At 38.7% G+C, this 17,267-nt stretch overlaps 1 protein-coding gene across 2 annotated transcripts; it reads right to left on the bottom strand.

Moving 5' to 3' along the window:
• Window positions 1-10,636: 10,636 nt before the first annotated feature.
• Window positions 10,637-15,838, bottom strand: LOC122017078. 2 transcript variants are annotated; one of them, XM_042574556.1, is made up of 9 exons: window positions 15,287-15,838; window positions 15,052-15,097; window positions 14,880-14,973; window positions 14,748-14,793; window positions 14,557-14,655; window positions 13,436-13,504; window positions 13,011-13,341; window positions 12,776-12,921; window positions 10,637-12,694 (listed from the first exon to the last, which is right to left on the bottom strand). In XM_042574556.1, the coding sequence occupies exons 1-9, from the start codon at window positions 15,794-15,796 to the stop codon at window positions 11,240-11,242; spliced, it is 2,796 nt and encodes a 931-aa protein (XP_042430490.1). In that variant the 5' UTR covers window positions 15,797-15,838; the 3' UTR covers window positions 10,637-11,239. The 2 variants fall into 2 exon arrangements, with proteins under 2 accessions (XP_042430490.1, XP_042430491.1); XM_042574557.1 differs by having other exon boundaries at window positions 14,880-14,961.
• Between the last annotated feature and the right edge of the window lie 1,429 nt (window positions 15,839-17,267).

Raw genomic sequence — 17,267 nt, 5'->3', positions numbered from 1 at the left:
ACGTGCTCCTTGCCTTTGCGTGTCGGGACTCCGGCTCCCTTGACTTTTGGTGCCGGTGGAGTCTTCCTAACCCTCCTTGGACACTTACTCTTGTAGTGCCCATGTTTCCTACACTCAAAACACATTATGTGTAATTTGCTTGAAATCACAGTGTTTGAGTTACCTAGGGTTGTGGATGGAGATGAGCTTTCTTCTTCAACCCTTCCGGAGTTGGAAACTTCTTCTTCTTGCTCCGAACTTGAGCAAGAGGAACTCTCCTCCTCTTCTTCCTTGGATGTTGAGTAGCCCTCAACTCCCAATTTGCTCCCTCCATGATGTGAGCTACTTGGCTCACTAGGCTCCTCTTCATGGCTTGAAGTGGAGCTCTCCTCATGGTACTTGGCCAAGTTATCCCACAATTCCTTGGCATTGTTGTATTTACCTATCTTACACAAAATATTAGTAGGTAATGAAAATTCAATTGTTTTAGTTACCTCATTGTTGATCGTGGATTGGTGGACTTGTTCCTTCGTCCACTTGTTCTTCTCTAGAGGCTCTCCTTCTTTATCCATTGGAGGAGAAAACCCTTCTTGTACACAAAACCAGTTCAACATATTAGTCCTAAGAAAATACATCATCCTTACCTTCCAATATGTGAAGTTGTCGTTGTAGAAGGGTGGAATCGTGATGTCTTCTCCGAATTGATCCATCTCTAGCTTTGCTCCCACGGGTGTTGATCCGACGAAGAGCGTCCTTGCTCTGATACCACTTGTTAGGATCCTACGTACTCGGCTAGAGAGGGGGGGTGTGAATAGCCGCCCCAAATCGATCGCGTTTCTTCCTACGATTAGGTTAGCGCAGCGGAAAATACAACAAAGAAACGAAAGAGAAGAAAATCAAACCTTAACACAGCGATGTACGAGGTTCGGAGATGATACTCCTACTCCTCGGCGTGTCCGTAAGGTGGACGAGCCCTATCAATCCGTCGGTGGATGAGTCCCCGGAGAACCGGCTAATATCAACTCCTTGTGGGTGGAGAAACCTCGCCACAATCACTTGCAACAGCAAGCTAAGAGTACAAGAGAATAGCAAGAACAAAATGAATGTAAAACAAACAAGCTTGCCTTCTCGTCGACTGAGGTCCCGGATGAAGTAGCAACTCCACGGACAGATTCAACAGCAAGCCAGTCGAGAAAACTGTCGGGGAAGCTCACGCGAAGCTTCAGCAGCGGTTGAGCTCAGCAAAGCTCGGAGCACCAGAAGAAGCAGAAGCTTCAGGCAGGAGAGAACTTCCAGGAGGAAGAAGAAGAAGAAGGAGGCTCGCAGCAGCAGCCCTCCTTTTATAACCTGCGAAGAGGGCGAAGAAAACACAGAAGAAATCTAGCCGTTGCGTCGCAACGGCTAGTGCCTGGATCGGTCTGTGGACCGATCAGGCTCCATGTGGATCGGTCCACAGACCGATCCATTCCCTAACTTCGCTTCTGTTCCGTCTCTGATCGGTCCATGGACCGATCAGGGAAGCTCCTGATCGGTCCACAGACCGATCAGGGAAGCTCCTGATCGGTCCACAGACCGATCAGGGAACCTCCTGATCGTTGTCTGATCGGTCTGGCAGACCGATCAGGAACTAATCTGATCGGTCACCAGACCGATCAGTAACCGAACAGAGAGCTTCTGTTCGGTATCTGATCGGTCACCAGACCGATCAGAGTAAACAGAGTATCACTGGATCGGTCTGGTGACCGATCCAGAGCTTGGTTTTTGCCCAAACCAAGTCCCAAGACTTCCAAACCAATATCCGGTCAACCTTGACCTATTGGTACTTCATCCCTAGCATCTGGTCACTCCCTTGACCTGCTAGAACTCCCTGCCAAGTGTCCGGTCAATCCCTTTGACCTACTTGGACTTTCCAACACCAGAAGTCCGATCATCCCTGATCCATCTGGATTTTCCCTTGCCTGGCTTCACTCACCAGGACTTTCACACTGCCTAACATCCCAGTTAGGACTTTCTCACTGCCTGGCTTCACTCACCAGGACTTTCCCACTACCTGGCTTCACTCACCAGGACTTTCCACACTGCCTAACATCCCAGTTAGGACTTTCCACTGCCTGGCTTCACTCACCAGGACTTTCCCACTGCCTGGCTTCACTCACCAGGACTTTCACCTAGCTTCACTCACTAGGATTTTCACCTGGCTTCACTCACCAGGATTTTCCAATCGCCTAACACCCCAGTTAGGACTTTCCCTTGTGCCAAGCTCCCTGCTTGGACTTTTCCCGTGCCAAGTCTCCATACTTGGACTTTTCGCGTGCCAAGCTCCTTGCTTGGACTTTTCCGTTACCAAGTCTCCACACTTGGACTTTTCAGGTCAACCAGGTCAACCTTGACCTAAGGTTGCACCTACAATCTCCCAAACACCTATTCTTGTCAAACATCAAGAATACAACTCTCTCACAAGTGTCAAACATCAACATGCAACTCAACTAGGTCAATCTTGACCTAAGGTTGCATCAACAATCTTCCCAAGTCAAACATCAAAATACAACTCGAGTCACGTCAACTCGAGTCGGGTCAACCAGGTCAACCTTGACCTAAGGTTGCACCAACAGAGGTAAGTCACTGAAGAAAAGTGACTAAGTGAGGGTGCGCCCCTGTTCGAAGGGACAGTAGGTGTTGGTCCAATTTAGGTCTATTTCAGAAATCTAAATTGAAACCCTGACTAGATCCTGGTCTCGAGGAGATAAGGTGTAATTACTACTCCTTATTATTATTGTACTAACATTGTCTTGCAGGTTATTAGACTAACACTTTTTGAAGGGCAAAAGAAATACAAAAGGTCTCGGGTGAATAGTATCCGAAGCGCCTTCCATGCTATGGAAGACACTTTCTCACTGTCCATGGAAGGTGCTTTCAGTGCTATGGAAGGCGCTTTCCGTAGGATAAAATTTCACACTTCATCATAGATAAGGAGCGAGTTGTTTGAGATCAGATTTCTCATATTGGAGGCACCTTCAAGGCTATGGAATGCGCCTTCCATGCTCAATAAAAGGGTGTCTCACCCAAGGCTTTATACAGAACTTTCATATGAGTTTCTATGCATCTAATCAACTTTCCGATTGCTCTGGCTTGCTACTTCTACCCTACTACAATTCTACTACGCTCGACTGTCGCCGAAGAGTCGTCCAAACAACGAACTCAAGCAGACCATATACAAAAGTGTTCGGTAACATAATTTAATTTCTGTTCTTAATTTCTACAAACGGAAAGTGTGGTCTGTTACACTTTTTCAATTCTTTTGTCCTTAATCCCTTCTTTCGGCAGTTCTTGAAGAGGTTTTTAGTAAATTATCCATCGATAGTTCCATAAAACTTAGGACAAGGAGTAGGGGTCGTCGAAGGCTCCAAACTAAGTAAAATTGCTTGCATTCATGTTTTTTACTTGCTTTTACTTTTCTATTTTTGTTTGTATTTATGCTGCGCACATTGATTTCAAAATTGAAAAAATAAGTTTTTAAAAATCACGTTATTCACTCCCCTCTCACGTGCATCTCGATCCAACAAATGGTATCAAAGCAGGTTCTACTCTGAATTAGTGTAACCACCAATAAAGCCGGGGGAACAATTTTAATTTTTCTGAATTTCTATTTTTTGCAGCTTATTCAAATTAGTAAAATTTACCTATTCAAATAATTCTTTCTCATTTAGTTTTTACTCGAAATTGGTGCAACACCATTCGAGTCATTAACATATTTCTTTTTCTCAAATACTACTAATTCAAGATCAAGTCTTAGTACCTGCTTCTAATTTTCTTTTTCAGCAAATCAAATGACCCAAGTTGAGGGATTCAACACTGCTCATCCTCATCTTTTGAACGGAAATGACTTTCTATACTGGAAGAAAATAATGGAAGTTTATTTGGAGACGGACATCGATCAATGGTTCACCATCCAACGAGGGTACTGGACGCTTATAGATAAAGTAATAAAAGTACCACTCGATTCAAAAAGATAGAGTCCAGAAGATAAAAAAAAAAAACCCAGATCAACTCCAAAGCATTGAACATGATTTAGTGCGGACTCACAAAAGAAGAACTTAACCAAGTCGGTCTGCATGAGAATGTAAAAGAACTATGGGACAAGTTCATTGAGCTATATGAAGGAACTCCTGATTCAAAGGTAACAAAGCACGACTTACTTCTTAATTCATTATTCAACATTTCAACATAGGAAGGTGAGACCGCGAATCAGCTCCACGCTCGAATCAAGGACATTCTCAATAGCCTTCACCTAATCGGACACCAGCTTAAAAAATAGGAACATAATAAGGTACGCTCTTAACTCGTTCCCTCGAAACGCACTGTGGACATCAATCATAGATGCCTATAAGGTTTAGAGGAACCTCTTTAAATTAAAACTAGATGAACTATTTGGTGAATTAAAACTACATGAACAAACTAACGGTCCAAAGGCCGAGAAAGGAATTACCTTTTTTTTTGCAAGTACTTAGAAGGGAACGAAATCCGAAGCTAAAGCTAAATCTGAATTAGAGTCAGATGAAGAAGAGTAACTGGTGAACATGATAAGAAAGATATTCACCATACACAAGAAAATCATCAACAAACACGACATGAAGAAGATGTCAACGTCTGCATCCAACAACCCAAAGGCAAATGTCACATTCTACGGCTACAACAAAAAAGGGAATTTCAAACACGAATGCCCAAACGAAGACAAAATCAAGAAGAAGCATAAGAAAGCACTAAAGGCGACTTGGGACGAGTCTTCCTCGGACGGATTAGGAGCAGACGAACCGAAGCAAATAAGCTACCTTGCACTGATGGCAACTAGAGGTGAAACAGATCAAGATAACAAGTCTAAAAATGAGTCGAGCCACGAATCATCATCCAGGTCAAATCGACCCAAGGTAAATTCCTTTATCAACGTAAATTCTTTTAAAATAATTGCTTGCCTGAATAAAAGATTAATTAAAATCGAGGAATACGCTAAACAACTCCTAAAGGAAAATAACATCCTTAAGAAACAACTGAACATGAACTCGGTAACCAAGTTTAAGACAAAGATTCAACTTAAGTTGCAAAACTTGAGAAAGAAAATTCTATCTTGAAAAGTCAAGTCAACGAGCTAAAAGGGCAATTGGAAAAGTTTACCTCAGGATCGAAGTACTTAAACATGATGCTTGGATCCCAAAGAGCTGTGTATAATAAATATGGACTCGGATACAAGTCTAACTCAACATTTAAATTATTTTAATATTAACTCAAAATTCAAAATTAACTAAAACTTGGATTTCAAAAGCGTGGCTAACCATGTAAGTAGGACTCAATCAATATTATGTACCAAAGAATAAAATTCACTATATAAATCCAAATAAACCAAATAAATTACTCTCAACCTCAAAAATTAAACCTTCAAAAATAAATTCAAATCTAAAATCAAATAAATCTAAATTAAACAAAATTAATGTAAACTCAAACTATAACCAAGTCAATTATAACTATAAAGCAAATCGACACAAACCTAAAACCTAAACCCAAAGTCCAATAATTCAGGGTGAGGTTCCAAACTAGTTGGCACTTCCAAAATAATAACTTACTCGGCTGGGTAATTAGGACTAAGATAAATATGCACAAAAGTTTAACTTGATAAATGGTACTGGAGAAGTTTTGGATGATAGTAGGTTAGGGAAGCTTTGTTTATGCATGTCTAGGAAGTATGACTTCAACTTGGTGCATTTGGCTTAGTGGAACTAACTGAAGCTACCCCTTACTAATCTTAACTGGTTAGACCAAAATTTTATATTAAGTTCAATAGATAGAATTATTTGAAAATTTTAGAATGTGTGATTACTCTAATAATGTTCAGGTGACTCACCATAGTTTAGAAGTTTATCCAAATGATGTTCATTTATTGAACCCAATGCTAAATTTGAATTTAATACTAGTTAAACCAAACCCTGAATTTCAACCTAACTCATCTCACAAAATCATAGGATTCTCTGATTGAAAATATTGATCGGATGAGATAACTAAGAATTAAATTAAAATTAAAATTAAATTAAAATTAAAATTAAAATTAAAATCTAATTAAATTAAATTTAAATTCAAATTCAAATTCAAATTAATTAAAATTTAAACTCTCAATAAAAAAAAGTGATACTATTACTGCTTCTGAAGGTGCCTCCAATACAATCGGAGGCACTCTTGGAATGGTAGGCAAAATCCCGCCCTAACCGACTGAAGGTGCCTTCAGTCAGTTGAAGGTGCCCTCCATGGCACATGGAAGGCGTCTTCCATCAAGCTGAAGGCACCTGCAACCCAACTTTCACAACGAACAGAGGCAAACTTTGTTCGCGTTCAAGGCTCCTTCCAACAACGAACCTTCACCATTTTCTTCTTCTTTTCCTCCCAAACATCAACAATGCCTCCTCGGTACACTCTAACTTAATCTATCTAGTTAGTTTTGGCTATTTCTATGTTTCTTTTATAAATTTTTGTGTGCATACACTGTTGTGCTACTTTAGGAAATGATGAAATGCTACTCGTAGCTCAAGCAATGCCCCATTTATTGATGCTAGATTCTCACTGAGCGACTTAGGCTAGATTTTCTACAGCATATATATATTGCACTTAAATTTAGGTTTTTGAGTAGACCAATTTCCACCCGATATTGTGCCTATATTATAGAGGTCATTGACTATTACATAGTTTAGTGTACTATAGTCATTCAGTAAACCTAGACTTGTGTGCCCAGTTTTATAATAATTTGGCTAAGATTGATGATTTGATTTACTCCACTAGAGTTGGTGGAAGGGACTTTAGCTTCTCCCCCACTCTATTGTATGATAGCTTAGGACTTAGAAAGTTTGCGCCTGTCCTTTCTTGTATTACCCTAATAGGGATTTGCCATTTGGCGAGCCCTACTCCCATATTACATTAGATATTATCCACATGTATTTTTTTGAGGAGGAGAGACTACCTACTGTGATTGATTTTATGTCTCTCTCTTAAGGTTCAGGACTATGTCCTGTATCGAGTTCTGACCACCTATATTTTACTGATCACATTTCGCGATGTTGCGATGATACGAACCTCCCACTCTTTCTTCTTGTATGCACTATGCCAACGTCTAGACATTGACATTGTGTTACACATATTTTAGAATGTCATTCATACATCCAGTCTCTTCACTAGGCGTCATGTTCATATGCCCTATTGTTACATTTTGACGTACATATTTTCGACCACAAGGGTAGATATAACACAGGGTACGCCCACTTTCCTTAACATGTATGACGAGATTGGTCAGTATCATCTTGCATTAGTGCATATAGACATCACTGTTCAAGGGGGACTAGCTTGGAGAGTGACACCATAGCCGGACATTCCAGACGAGGTCGAGGATGATTTTCCACCCATAATTCCAGCTGAGGGGGAGGAATTGCCGATATTTACAGTTGAGGAGCTCCTCGACCTTGTTCGACCCAGTCCTCGACCTCGACCCAACCCTCGACTTCACCTTCCGTTGAGGACCGACTTGCTCGACTTGAGGAGTCTTCCGCGCAGATCCGACAGTCAGTCTCAGAGGGTTTCACCTCTCTCTGGGGGGAGATGACCACTAGATTTCGACAGTTAGATATACAGATGCAATCGATCCTTCGAGCATTGCGAGTTCCTAAGCAGCCCCCACCTCCACCTGCTGATGATGACCAGACTTGTACTCTTTGCCACTTTTATTTGATTAATCTAGGAAATTTGTTTTTAGACTAGAACTACTATTTTTAAAATAATTTTAAAATAGTTTGTAAATTCTAGAGAAAATTCTTTATTTATATTTTCTAAAAATTTCTATTTACTTAGTATTTCAAAATTGATTTTGGTCTTAGTTTAGATCAAATCCATAGAAAACATGCTCCTATAGATCTAAGTATTGAACATCTCACAAACACAATAGGTCTACCTTGATTGTGTATGCATAAATTTAGAACGGTGTGATATGCATAGGCCTATTGCCTGAATTTCAAATGCTAATATCAGTGCATCAATACAAGTCTGGGTGAAAAATACCAAAATGATAGTAATTAGGTTAAGTAATCCATTTTAGTCAAATACTAACGGATACATTTACTTATCTTGACTAATCAAATAAACACTACTATCTTCTGATAGTTAATTAGTAACTAACATTTAGACATTTAATGACAATTTCTAGATGAATATTTTTCTTAAATAATATCAGGTTCAGGGAAGGATATTTGAAGAATAATTTTAAAAATGTATTTTGAAATTTTTATTTTTTAAATTTGAAGATTGTGTTTGAAAATTGTTTTGATATTTTTTTTAAAAAAAAAATCTTTTACTCAAAATAATTTAAAGTATTTTGAAAATATTTTAAAGATAAAAACTCTTGTTTCAAGTATTTTGAAAAGATTTCTAAGTTCTTGTTTAAAATACTTTAAAATCGTTCAAAATTCTTGGTTAACGGATCTTTTGAAAATCTTTCGAATTCTTAGAAATTGCTTTTAACAAAAGCTTATTTTTAAAATGGTTGAAAAAGACTTATTTTAAATATTATTTTGAAAAGTACTTTGCAACCCACTCTGTAAATATTTTAAAAAGTTAGTTTAAAAATATCTTGGAACGTACTTTAAACTTTAACATTTCAAATTATTTTGTAAAAGTCAGCTTTCAAAATCTGTTATAAATTTTAAAAACCTTTGCAAAATTAAGTGGAAATTTTTTAAACTTTAAACTCCTCCCTATAATAAATCAGTCAATTTTTATGCTTATTTTGAAAAGTTTATACTCACTTATGTATTTCAATACTTTGGTATACTTACTTGCATTTTTTTTTTTTATAAATGTCAAAGGGAGAGGGTAAGAGTTAAGTAAGAAAAAGACAAACTAAATCTTAAACTTGAGATCTTTGAAAATCATTAACCCTAAAATGATTAAGAGAATAAAATAATAATTAATATTTCTTAAATAATTTTTCTCTTGAACCAGTTATTATTATTATTGCATATTTTTTCTTAACTCTAACCCAGATTATCATTGCATCAAAAAGGAGAAGATTATTGGTGCAATTTGCACTAACAATCTAATTCAGATTTTGATGAATGACAACTGAGTTAAGTTAGGTGTTGTCATAATCTAACCTTGTTATCGAGTGTGCAAGGTTAATTAACCCCAGTCAGAATGTTCGATTCTTGATTGCTTGAAGACTGGATGTGTGATTCCGGCAAGTCGGGATGTTCGATTCCCGACAAGTAGAAGTTCAGATGTGAGATTCTGCAAGGGTTGAGATGTGCGACTCCCGATTGGAGAAGACCGGATGTGCGATTCCGGTAGGTCGGGATATGCGATTCCCAATTGGAGAAGACCGGATGTGCGATTTTAGTAGGTCGGGATGTTTGATTACTGAAATCCGGATGTGTGATTCCGGAAGGTAACTCTACACCTGGTAAATAGAGGTAAGTCACTGAAGAAGAGTGACTAAGTGAGGACGTGTCCCCGTTCGAAGGGATAGTAGGCGTCGATTCAATTTAGGTCCATTTCAGAAACTTAAATTGAGACTCTGACTAGATCCGGATCTCGAAAAGACATAGTCTAATTAATACTCTTTATTATTTCTGTGTTAACATTGTCTTGCAGGTTATTGGATTAACACTTTTTGCAGGGCAAAAATGAGTACAAAAGGTCTCAAGTGAATAGTGTTCGAGGTGCCTTCCATGCTATGGAAGGTGTCTTTCGCACTGTTCATGGAATGCGTCTTCCGCAGGATAAAATTTCAAACTTCGTCACAGATAAGGAGCGAGTCATTTGGGATCATATTTCTCACATTGGAAACGCTTTCAAGACTATGGAAGACACCTTCCATGCTTAATAAAAGGGTGTCTCACCCAAGGGTTTATACAGAACTTCTATACGAGCTTCTACGCGTCCAATCGGATTTCCAACCGCTCCGACTTGCTATAGCTGCCCTACTACGACTCTACTATGCCCGATTGTCGCCGAGAAACCATCCAAACATTGAGCTCAAGTATATCGTCTACGAAAGTGTTTGGTACCATAATTTAATTTCTGTTCTTAATTTTTACAAACGAAAAATATAATCTGTTACACTTTTTCGATTCTTTTGTACCTGATCCTCTCTTCCGACAGTTCCCAAAAAGGCTTTTAATAAATTATTCATCGATAAATCTACGGGATCTAGGTCTTGAAATAGGAGTCGCCGAAGGCTCCAAACCAAATAAAACTGCTTGCGTTCGTGTTTTTTACTTATTTTTACTTTTCTATTTTTATTTGTATTTTCATTACGCACTTTATTTTCAAAATTGAAAAGAACAATTTTTTTTAAAAAAAATGATTTATAGAGAAAAAAATCTCAAAGAAAATCTTAAGGATAGACACATAAAATGATGGGCCCACAAAGTTAAAAATGATGGACCATAATGAATTCATTTAATCTGGGAACAAATTGTGAAAGACACCTAAGATGAGCGTAATTACTTTTTTCTATAAAAAAAAGGTAAAGGAAGGTGATTATTGACTACTAAAACACTTATAAAATGTAAAAAATATTGCAATTAACTACTTAAAAGAGTAATAAAAGCATAATTAACACAAAATTAAGAGGTTGAGTTTCTAATGATTTTTTTTCAATTATTATTCAGACTAATATAAAAAAACAGCTCACCTCAATGGAATGTCTATTTAAAAGGTGAGATCAAATCAAACCATTGCACTTTTGGAGAAACTACTTGAGCAATGCATTAAAAACCAGATCTCACTTCAGCCAAAACCTACTATAACATTGAAGCAAATAGTAGAAACAAAGCTTTTGCATGATTCACATACGAATCGACTCCAAGAAGATACCTTTGATGATTCCACCAAGAACCATCAGTCATGGTGGTCAATGAGTGCCTAAATCTATGATCAGATATGTGCAGTCATCAGCGTATGTCCATCTACAAAATCTCAAAAGCCGATTCACCTCTCGACATGACTAAGCTCAAAGAGTAGATTTCCACCCAAAAGGATTGATTCATCATTCAAGTAAAAGATCAGTTCAATTGAGTAGTTTCCATGAAGATGAGTTCCTTCTTCCAATATCTACCCATTTTGCGAGCACAAACAAGCTTCATCTGATTAAAAGAAACTGCATATTAACATTCATTCCTCATCTGTGATATTATATGGCTTCTAGCATGACATGGACAAACTTCAAAATGGAATATCAGAGCTGCAAAGCTAAGTCTGGCTGTTGAGAGTCCTTGAGAATACGAGGAGAGTGCAGAACTGGAGATCCAGGAGGCTGGAAACTTATATTTAGATCAGGAGGGAATGTATCCTTATTGTGCTTGTTTTCCATTCGCGGAACTGGAACTTGCCGTGGACTCTGGTTTTGAAATCTGGACATATCATTTGTGATTAGTTGAGGGAAGATGACCAATCCCTTGTCACGAACCTGAGGTTCCAAACCAGCTACCTGGATGGGTTGCCTAAAAGCTTGAGACATGGAGATCGTCATGGAATTATCAGAGATCCTGGGGGATGAACTTGGTGTCCTCCAAGAGCCATAGGAAAATGTAGAAACAGATCCATTTGAAGAGTTGCGAGCATCTACTATATGCTGCGGTGGTTTAGACTGCAAGGAAGCTCCAGCAGGCATCCACATTTGTGCTGCAACATAATCTGGAACGATTGTTTTTTCTCTGCAACTTGGTGGAACAACCGATGGAAAAGTTTTAGAAGAATCAAAACTGCTTGAAAGGTTTGGCTGACTAAACATCTTGAATGGCAAACCCATCACTCCTGAAGCATCACTGTGGACCTGATCATAAACACCCAATGCCGGAGGGTGATTTACTATAATTCCTTTTTGATTTTCAGGGAGAAATTTCATGGTATTATCAAGACTATTGCAAGAACTTGTTGAGACTTTTCCACTGCTGAATTGACGTGCAGTGACTTTTCCATTTGTTTTATTGCTTGGTGCCACTGATGATTCCATTTGTTTTAGAGTTTCCAGCCGCCCAGTTTTCCTATCCAATTGACCTGTGGCAGGTGGTCTAGAAGGGACTACACTATCATAAATGTGAGAGCCCTGTAAAGCTTGATTTGTAAATCTAGTATTTGAGGAACTTGGCTGACATTCTCCGGCCTGCTCTGAAGCAGTAGCGCTAGTGTTAGCAAAATTGAATGCGACTTGTTTGTTCTTCTGTGATACAGCAGCATCTGTCCTTTGCTGGGTTACAGAGACATCATTACGTGATTGTTTCTTTGTTCCAGTAATTCTAGGAAGTTCATTTCCCTCCTTGACAAGATCATAGTCTCTGTTATGAGAACTCGTTCGAATCTGATTCTGGATGCCATAATCTACTTCCTTTAGATTCCCATTTCCACTGGTTTTTTTCCCAACTGCAGTTACTTTATCCTTCTTCAGGGGCATTTTGAACTGAACGGTTGAATTCAGATTGGTCTGCTTTTGTTGCAACTTCGAACTGTTTGAGATAGACAGAATAGGACTTAGAGGTGGCTCATATTCATCGACCCATCCAAAGCCATACTTTACACCAGAAGGCAAAGCATTTGCGATCCTGTCTGAAGCAATTTTCCAGGCAGCAGGACCAAGATTACCTGCAAAACGGGCCAGGCTCCTTGCATACGAGTATTCAGCATCGATTCCAACCTGATTCAGGAAATCAAAATATCAGATGTGCACGAGATGTTAAACATAAAACAAGTTCCAAATATTTATGTATCCTCATACAGCAATCAGCTGCCTTTGCTCTCCCTCAAACACATCAAACACTGTGTCTGCTTCACATTCTTGGTCATAATTAATATTGTAAGTGGCACGCCTATTTTCATCTACATCAAGTGATGTCTTCCCCAGCTTAGATGGAGAGCCTTTCACTAAAAGATGTATGTGAAGACCCATAAGATACTTAAATTATCAATCAAAATGAGAAAGCAACTGGATATTACAAGCTTGCTGATCATACCTCTAGGATCATCCACCTTTTCTGATTTACTGTCACCGAGTGATGAACTGTTATCAGCAAGACCATTGGAAGTGCTTGCAGGATCTGCACCACTAGCTTCTACTGTGCTTAAACCAGTACCGATATCCCCTCCAGAAACAAGAGTTGTGGCAGAAGAAATATCAGAAACAAATGATTCTTGCACAACTTTTGGTAGGCATTTTTGCATTGGTTTTTTCTCAGTAGGATTTATTCTAATCTTCTCTTTGGATTTTGAATCAGTGCCAATGGATTTGACCTCAGTTCTTAGCATTTGAAATTCTTTTCTCCCTATATCTTGCATGGCACGTGCCTTCGTCAAGTAGAATTACATATTTTTAGAAGCAATACAAAGAAGAATATTTAAATTTATTTTTTCAGAAAAAGTAAGAAGGGTCTCCTGATACCTGTCTGAAGTATACTGTGTCTGGTGCATTATACTGCATAGCATTACTGCAAATTAAGAAGACATCATCCTGCAATCAACCTAATCTTATAAGGAAATGATACGAGGAAGTAAATTGCACAAGAATCACTTTCCAACAGTCCACAGTGATAAAATTTCCAATTCAGAATTGAGAACTAAACTCATTAGTCAATATAAGAGAACTAAACAAGAAGCAAGGAGCGAGATAGAACTGGAGAAGAAACACTGGAGTTGGGCCAAAATGTCTCTAGGTTATCATTTGCTTTTCAAACTGCAATAAACAAAATCTAAGTTCCCTACTAGTTTCATCAGCAAGTTTTTCAAAAAGTGACACTTTTTGTAACAACAAAAGACATATCTATCCAATTACTCAGCTCTCTTTAAGGTTAGTAATAATCATTTCATATATCAATGATAGAAAGAATTCTCTTTAGTCATCCTCTACACCTTCTTCATCACTTTCTCGTCAACTTGAATTCATCTTTGAACAGAATAATATCAATGCTTTAATTATCAATTAGGGATACACTCAGCTGTTTGCGAACCTTGCCATTGTGATGGTTATTTTGTATGTATTCTTACTACTACTCCATCCTCTAATCTATAAAGCATAGTTCAGTTGGTCATTAGCAGTCTAATGCAATTCTTTGTTAAGCTCAAAGAGGCACATACTGATCCAAAAAAAAAACTACAAGAGCCTCTTTTCAAGGTGCAAATAGAAAACACCTATCTAACATGTTGAAGCTTAATGCAATTTTCAAGATTGCATGACACTACTGGATGAACAAATAGAAGCAATAATTCCAAATCATAAGTACCCAAGTGTTTACTTACATTTGCTTCAGCACTTAAAGAGTACTAATGTTCTATATGAGAAATATGGATTTCAAACTTTAGAGGGTTGTATGTCAGTGCAAATAACCTTATAGTCCTCGTGCAATTTACTTGGGCTTCTACATATAAGACAGAATAGCAAACCCATACAGATACTATGTAACTTACTGAAATAGTTTCTTAAGCAATTCAGAAACTACTTTTTGCTTAGACACACATCCAGATTCGAGATATGCATACAGCCAAGAATCATTGCACAAGGATTACCTCAAATTGTTCAAAGGATCGATATGCATTCCTTGCTAGTTTCTTCCGCACAGTCCCAAGGTCCATCGGGTGCTCAATCACATCAAGGTAATCAGGAAGCTGAAGCAGACAGAATAAGCACTAGTAAGTTTGAAAGGAAGCCAACCAGTTTCTTCTATCATTGCGTTACATAATAAAGAACAGTAATGAACCTCATCGATATCCACTGGGTTTGCAAACACCCCATAAGTATCCTTTCTGCCACACCAAAAATTTTTTTAAGTGAAAACAAACTCATAGCTCAGCTATTATAGTGAGAACATTGATATTGTAAAGGGAAATACTTCTGAATCTTATCGAGAATGGCCTCCAGTATCTTCCTCTCTGGCAACGGCGTTCTTGCAGGCTGTGAACTAGTCGGCACCCCTGAATCATATACTTGCACCATCAATTGTAAACGCAATTACTTCCTGAAACATCAGTGGAAAAGTAATGAAGAGACTTGCAGAATCTAACCAGAAACAGGTCCTTTGGATCTCCGAAGGAGATTTTTCTCTCCCGTCTGCAAGAACAAATGGAATAGGATGAATTAATTTCAAGATATCCAATTTTCCCCCAAAAATGACTCCGCATCCTCAATTTTCACTAGAGAATACAATGCAAGCGCCAAGTAAAACTAATTTGGAAAGAAAATGAAGTAGAAGGAACACAGCAGCAGCTTGCGGGGAGTATCTAGAACAGTGCATTATACCTCTCGAGGAGCAGATCCAGTGGAACGAACTCCAGCATCAATTCCCTCATAGCGGCGCTTTTTCAGCGGCTTGATTGGCTCCTCATCCCCTTCGCCCTCCTCCTCATCGTCGTCATCCACGTGAGAAGACGACGTAGCCGAGGACGAATACGGCGACTTACGAGCCGGATGAGAAACCCTACGAGGCTTTCTCTCCTCCTCCTCGTCCTCCATCCTTCTGGCGGTGGTTGGGGCAGGAGGCAACTTGAGGATGAGCTTCAGCTGCCGCCTCTTCCCTTTCCGCTCCAGATCCTCCTCCTCCTCCTCTTCGACCTCCACTTCCTCCTCCTCATCCAAGTAGTCATCGAAGTCAGCGAATCCATCGCTTAGGGGGCGCCGGCGCCGTTGGCGGAGCGTACGGCGCGGAGCCTCCGTGGCAGGTGAAGGGGAAGCTGGAGAGCGATGCCGGTGGCCGCCGTCCCCCATCTTCCTCGGCCGGCCCCTCTTCCTCACCGCCGCCACCATCGTCATCGCAAGGTCGCTCTTTTCCTTTGTTTCTTTTAACTTTTTCTCTGTTTCAAGTCGTATAGTAGACTGCTACCGGTGTTATCGCACAGCGATATCCTAAATTTACTCAACATCGTACCCAAGTAGCCACCCTCCTTGTGTCGTCATGGAGACCACCGCGCTTTCATATGGAGAGAAAGGTATCGCGGCTTGGTGACGTGTTTATGAGTACGCTACTGATCGGGTAAGTACTGGTTACATTATTATAGTGGAGATGGTAATAACACATGCTGACTTTATTTACGAAAAAAAAAAATTTGATGCACCAGAATTTTAATAATTTGATCGTGTATTATAGAATGCATATTTTTTACAAGTTATGTATTAATTAGTAATCTATAATATTTGAGCTAAATTTGCTGAATTTTTATATACAAATTCAAAACTTCCTTACAATGATCGAAAGTTTTTTTTACCTTCACATAATTCGTCTATTGAATAAATCCATAACATACCTGTTGGTATTGTGCCACTGCATCACACCGTAGGATAAAAAAAACTTTTTTTTTGTTGTTTTTTGATAAATCACGATAAATTAAAAGCACATCAAATTTCTTATCCTACCTTAACATCTCAGTTTTTTTTCCCAATAAAAAAAATCCATATAGCGCACTGTAACACAATCAAATCAAGAATAATTAAAAAAATTTCTCTAGATCCATGAATAATCAATATAGATATAGTCATGTTCATGGTAGTAAAAGACAAGTCTTGCTAAGAAAGTCTCACATCAAGATTGAAATATATCCTATGAGCTCATCAAAGATCTATAGAGATAAATCATAGAGTTATCTCATCATCTAGCGGTGTAAGATCTTAAAAAAATAGATCCGCTACCTAAACCATCCCTTAGTGTCGGTCGACCTCTGACTATTAGTCTATAGATGTCATGCGGTGCAAGATCTTGAAGATCGTGAAGTACGTGATCGAGATCATGACAGACACGTTTTGGCTAAGAAAATTTCACACTGTGATGATAGTGTACGAGATCTTAAGGGTCATAAGTTATTTTTTTTTAATTTGAATAAAATTTTTCTTGAAAAAGATATGGACGACAAAATCGAAATTATCGGTGATCTAATTTACGACGAAGATGAAACCGAGTCAACTAGCGAGCAAGTATATGTTGAGTACTTCAGGACTTTTGATATTGAACACAATTCTTTTCAACCTGGGGCGTCTGATATAGGAGCATCCAACAGCACGACCAATTTATGTCTTCTGATACGACTATGCTCCCCTTCAAGCTATGACGAGAAGAAAACAAGGCTAACAACATCTCTTTTAGATCTTGAAGAAGGACGATCGAGATTACTTATAAGGAAGATGATTAGCTCGTGTTCTTCTGACATGTTATACCCTATTTAGAGTCCAGACAAGACAGAATCAACATCCAAGTATCTAAATCGGTCTAGTTCTATGGTAGTTTCCCACC

Source organism: Zingiber officinale, chromosome 8B (assembly GCF_018446385.1).
Source record: "Zingiber officinale cultivar Zhangliang chromosome 8B, Zo_v1.1, whole genome shotgun sequence".
In the NCBI taxonomy this organism is placed as follows: Eukaryota; Viridiplantae; Streptophyta; class Magnoliopsida; order Zingiberales; family Zingiberaceae; genus Zingiber; species Zingiber officinale.
The sequence above is the reverse complement of the archived record's forward strand: the minus strand, read 5'-3'. Positions and strand labels throughout refer to the sequence as shown.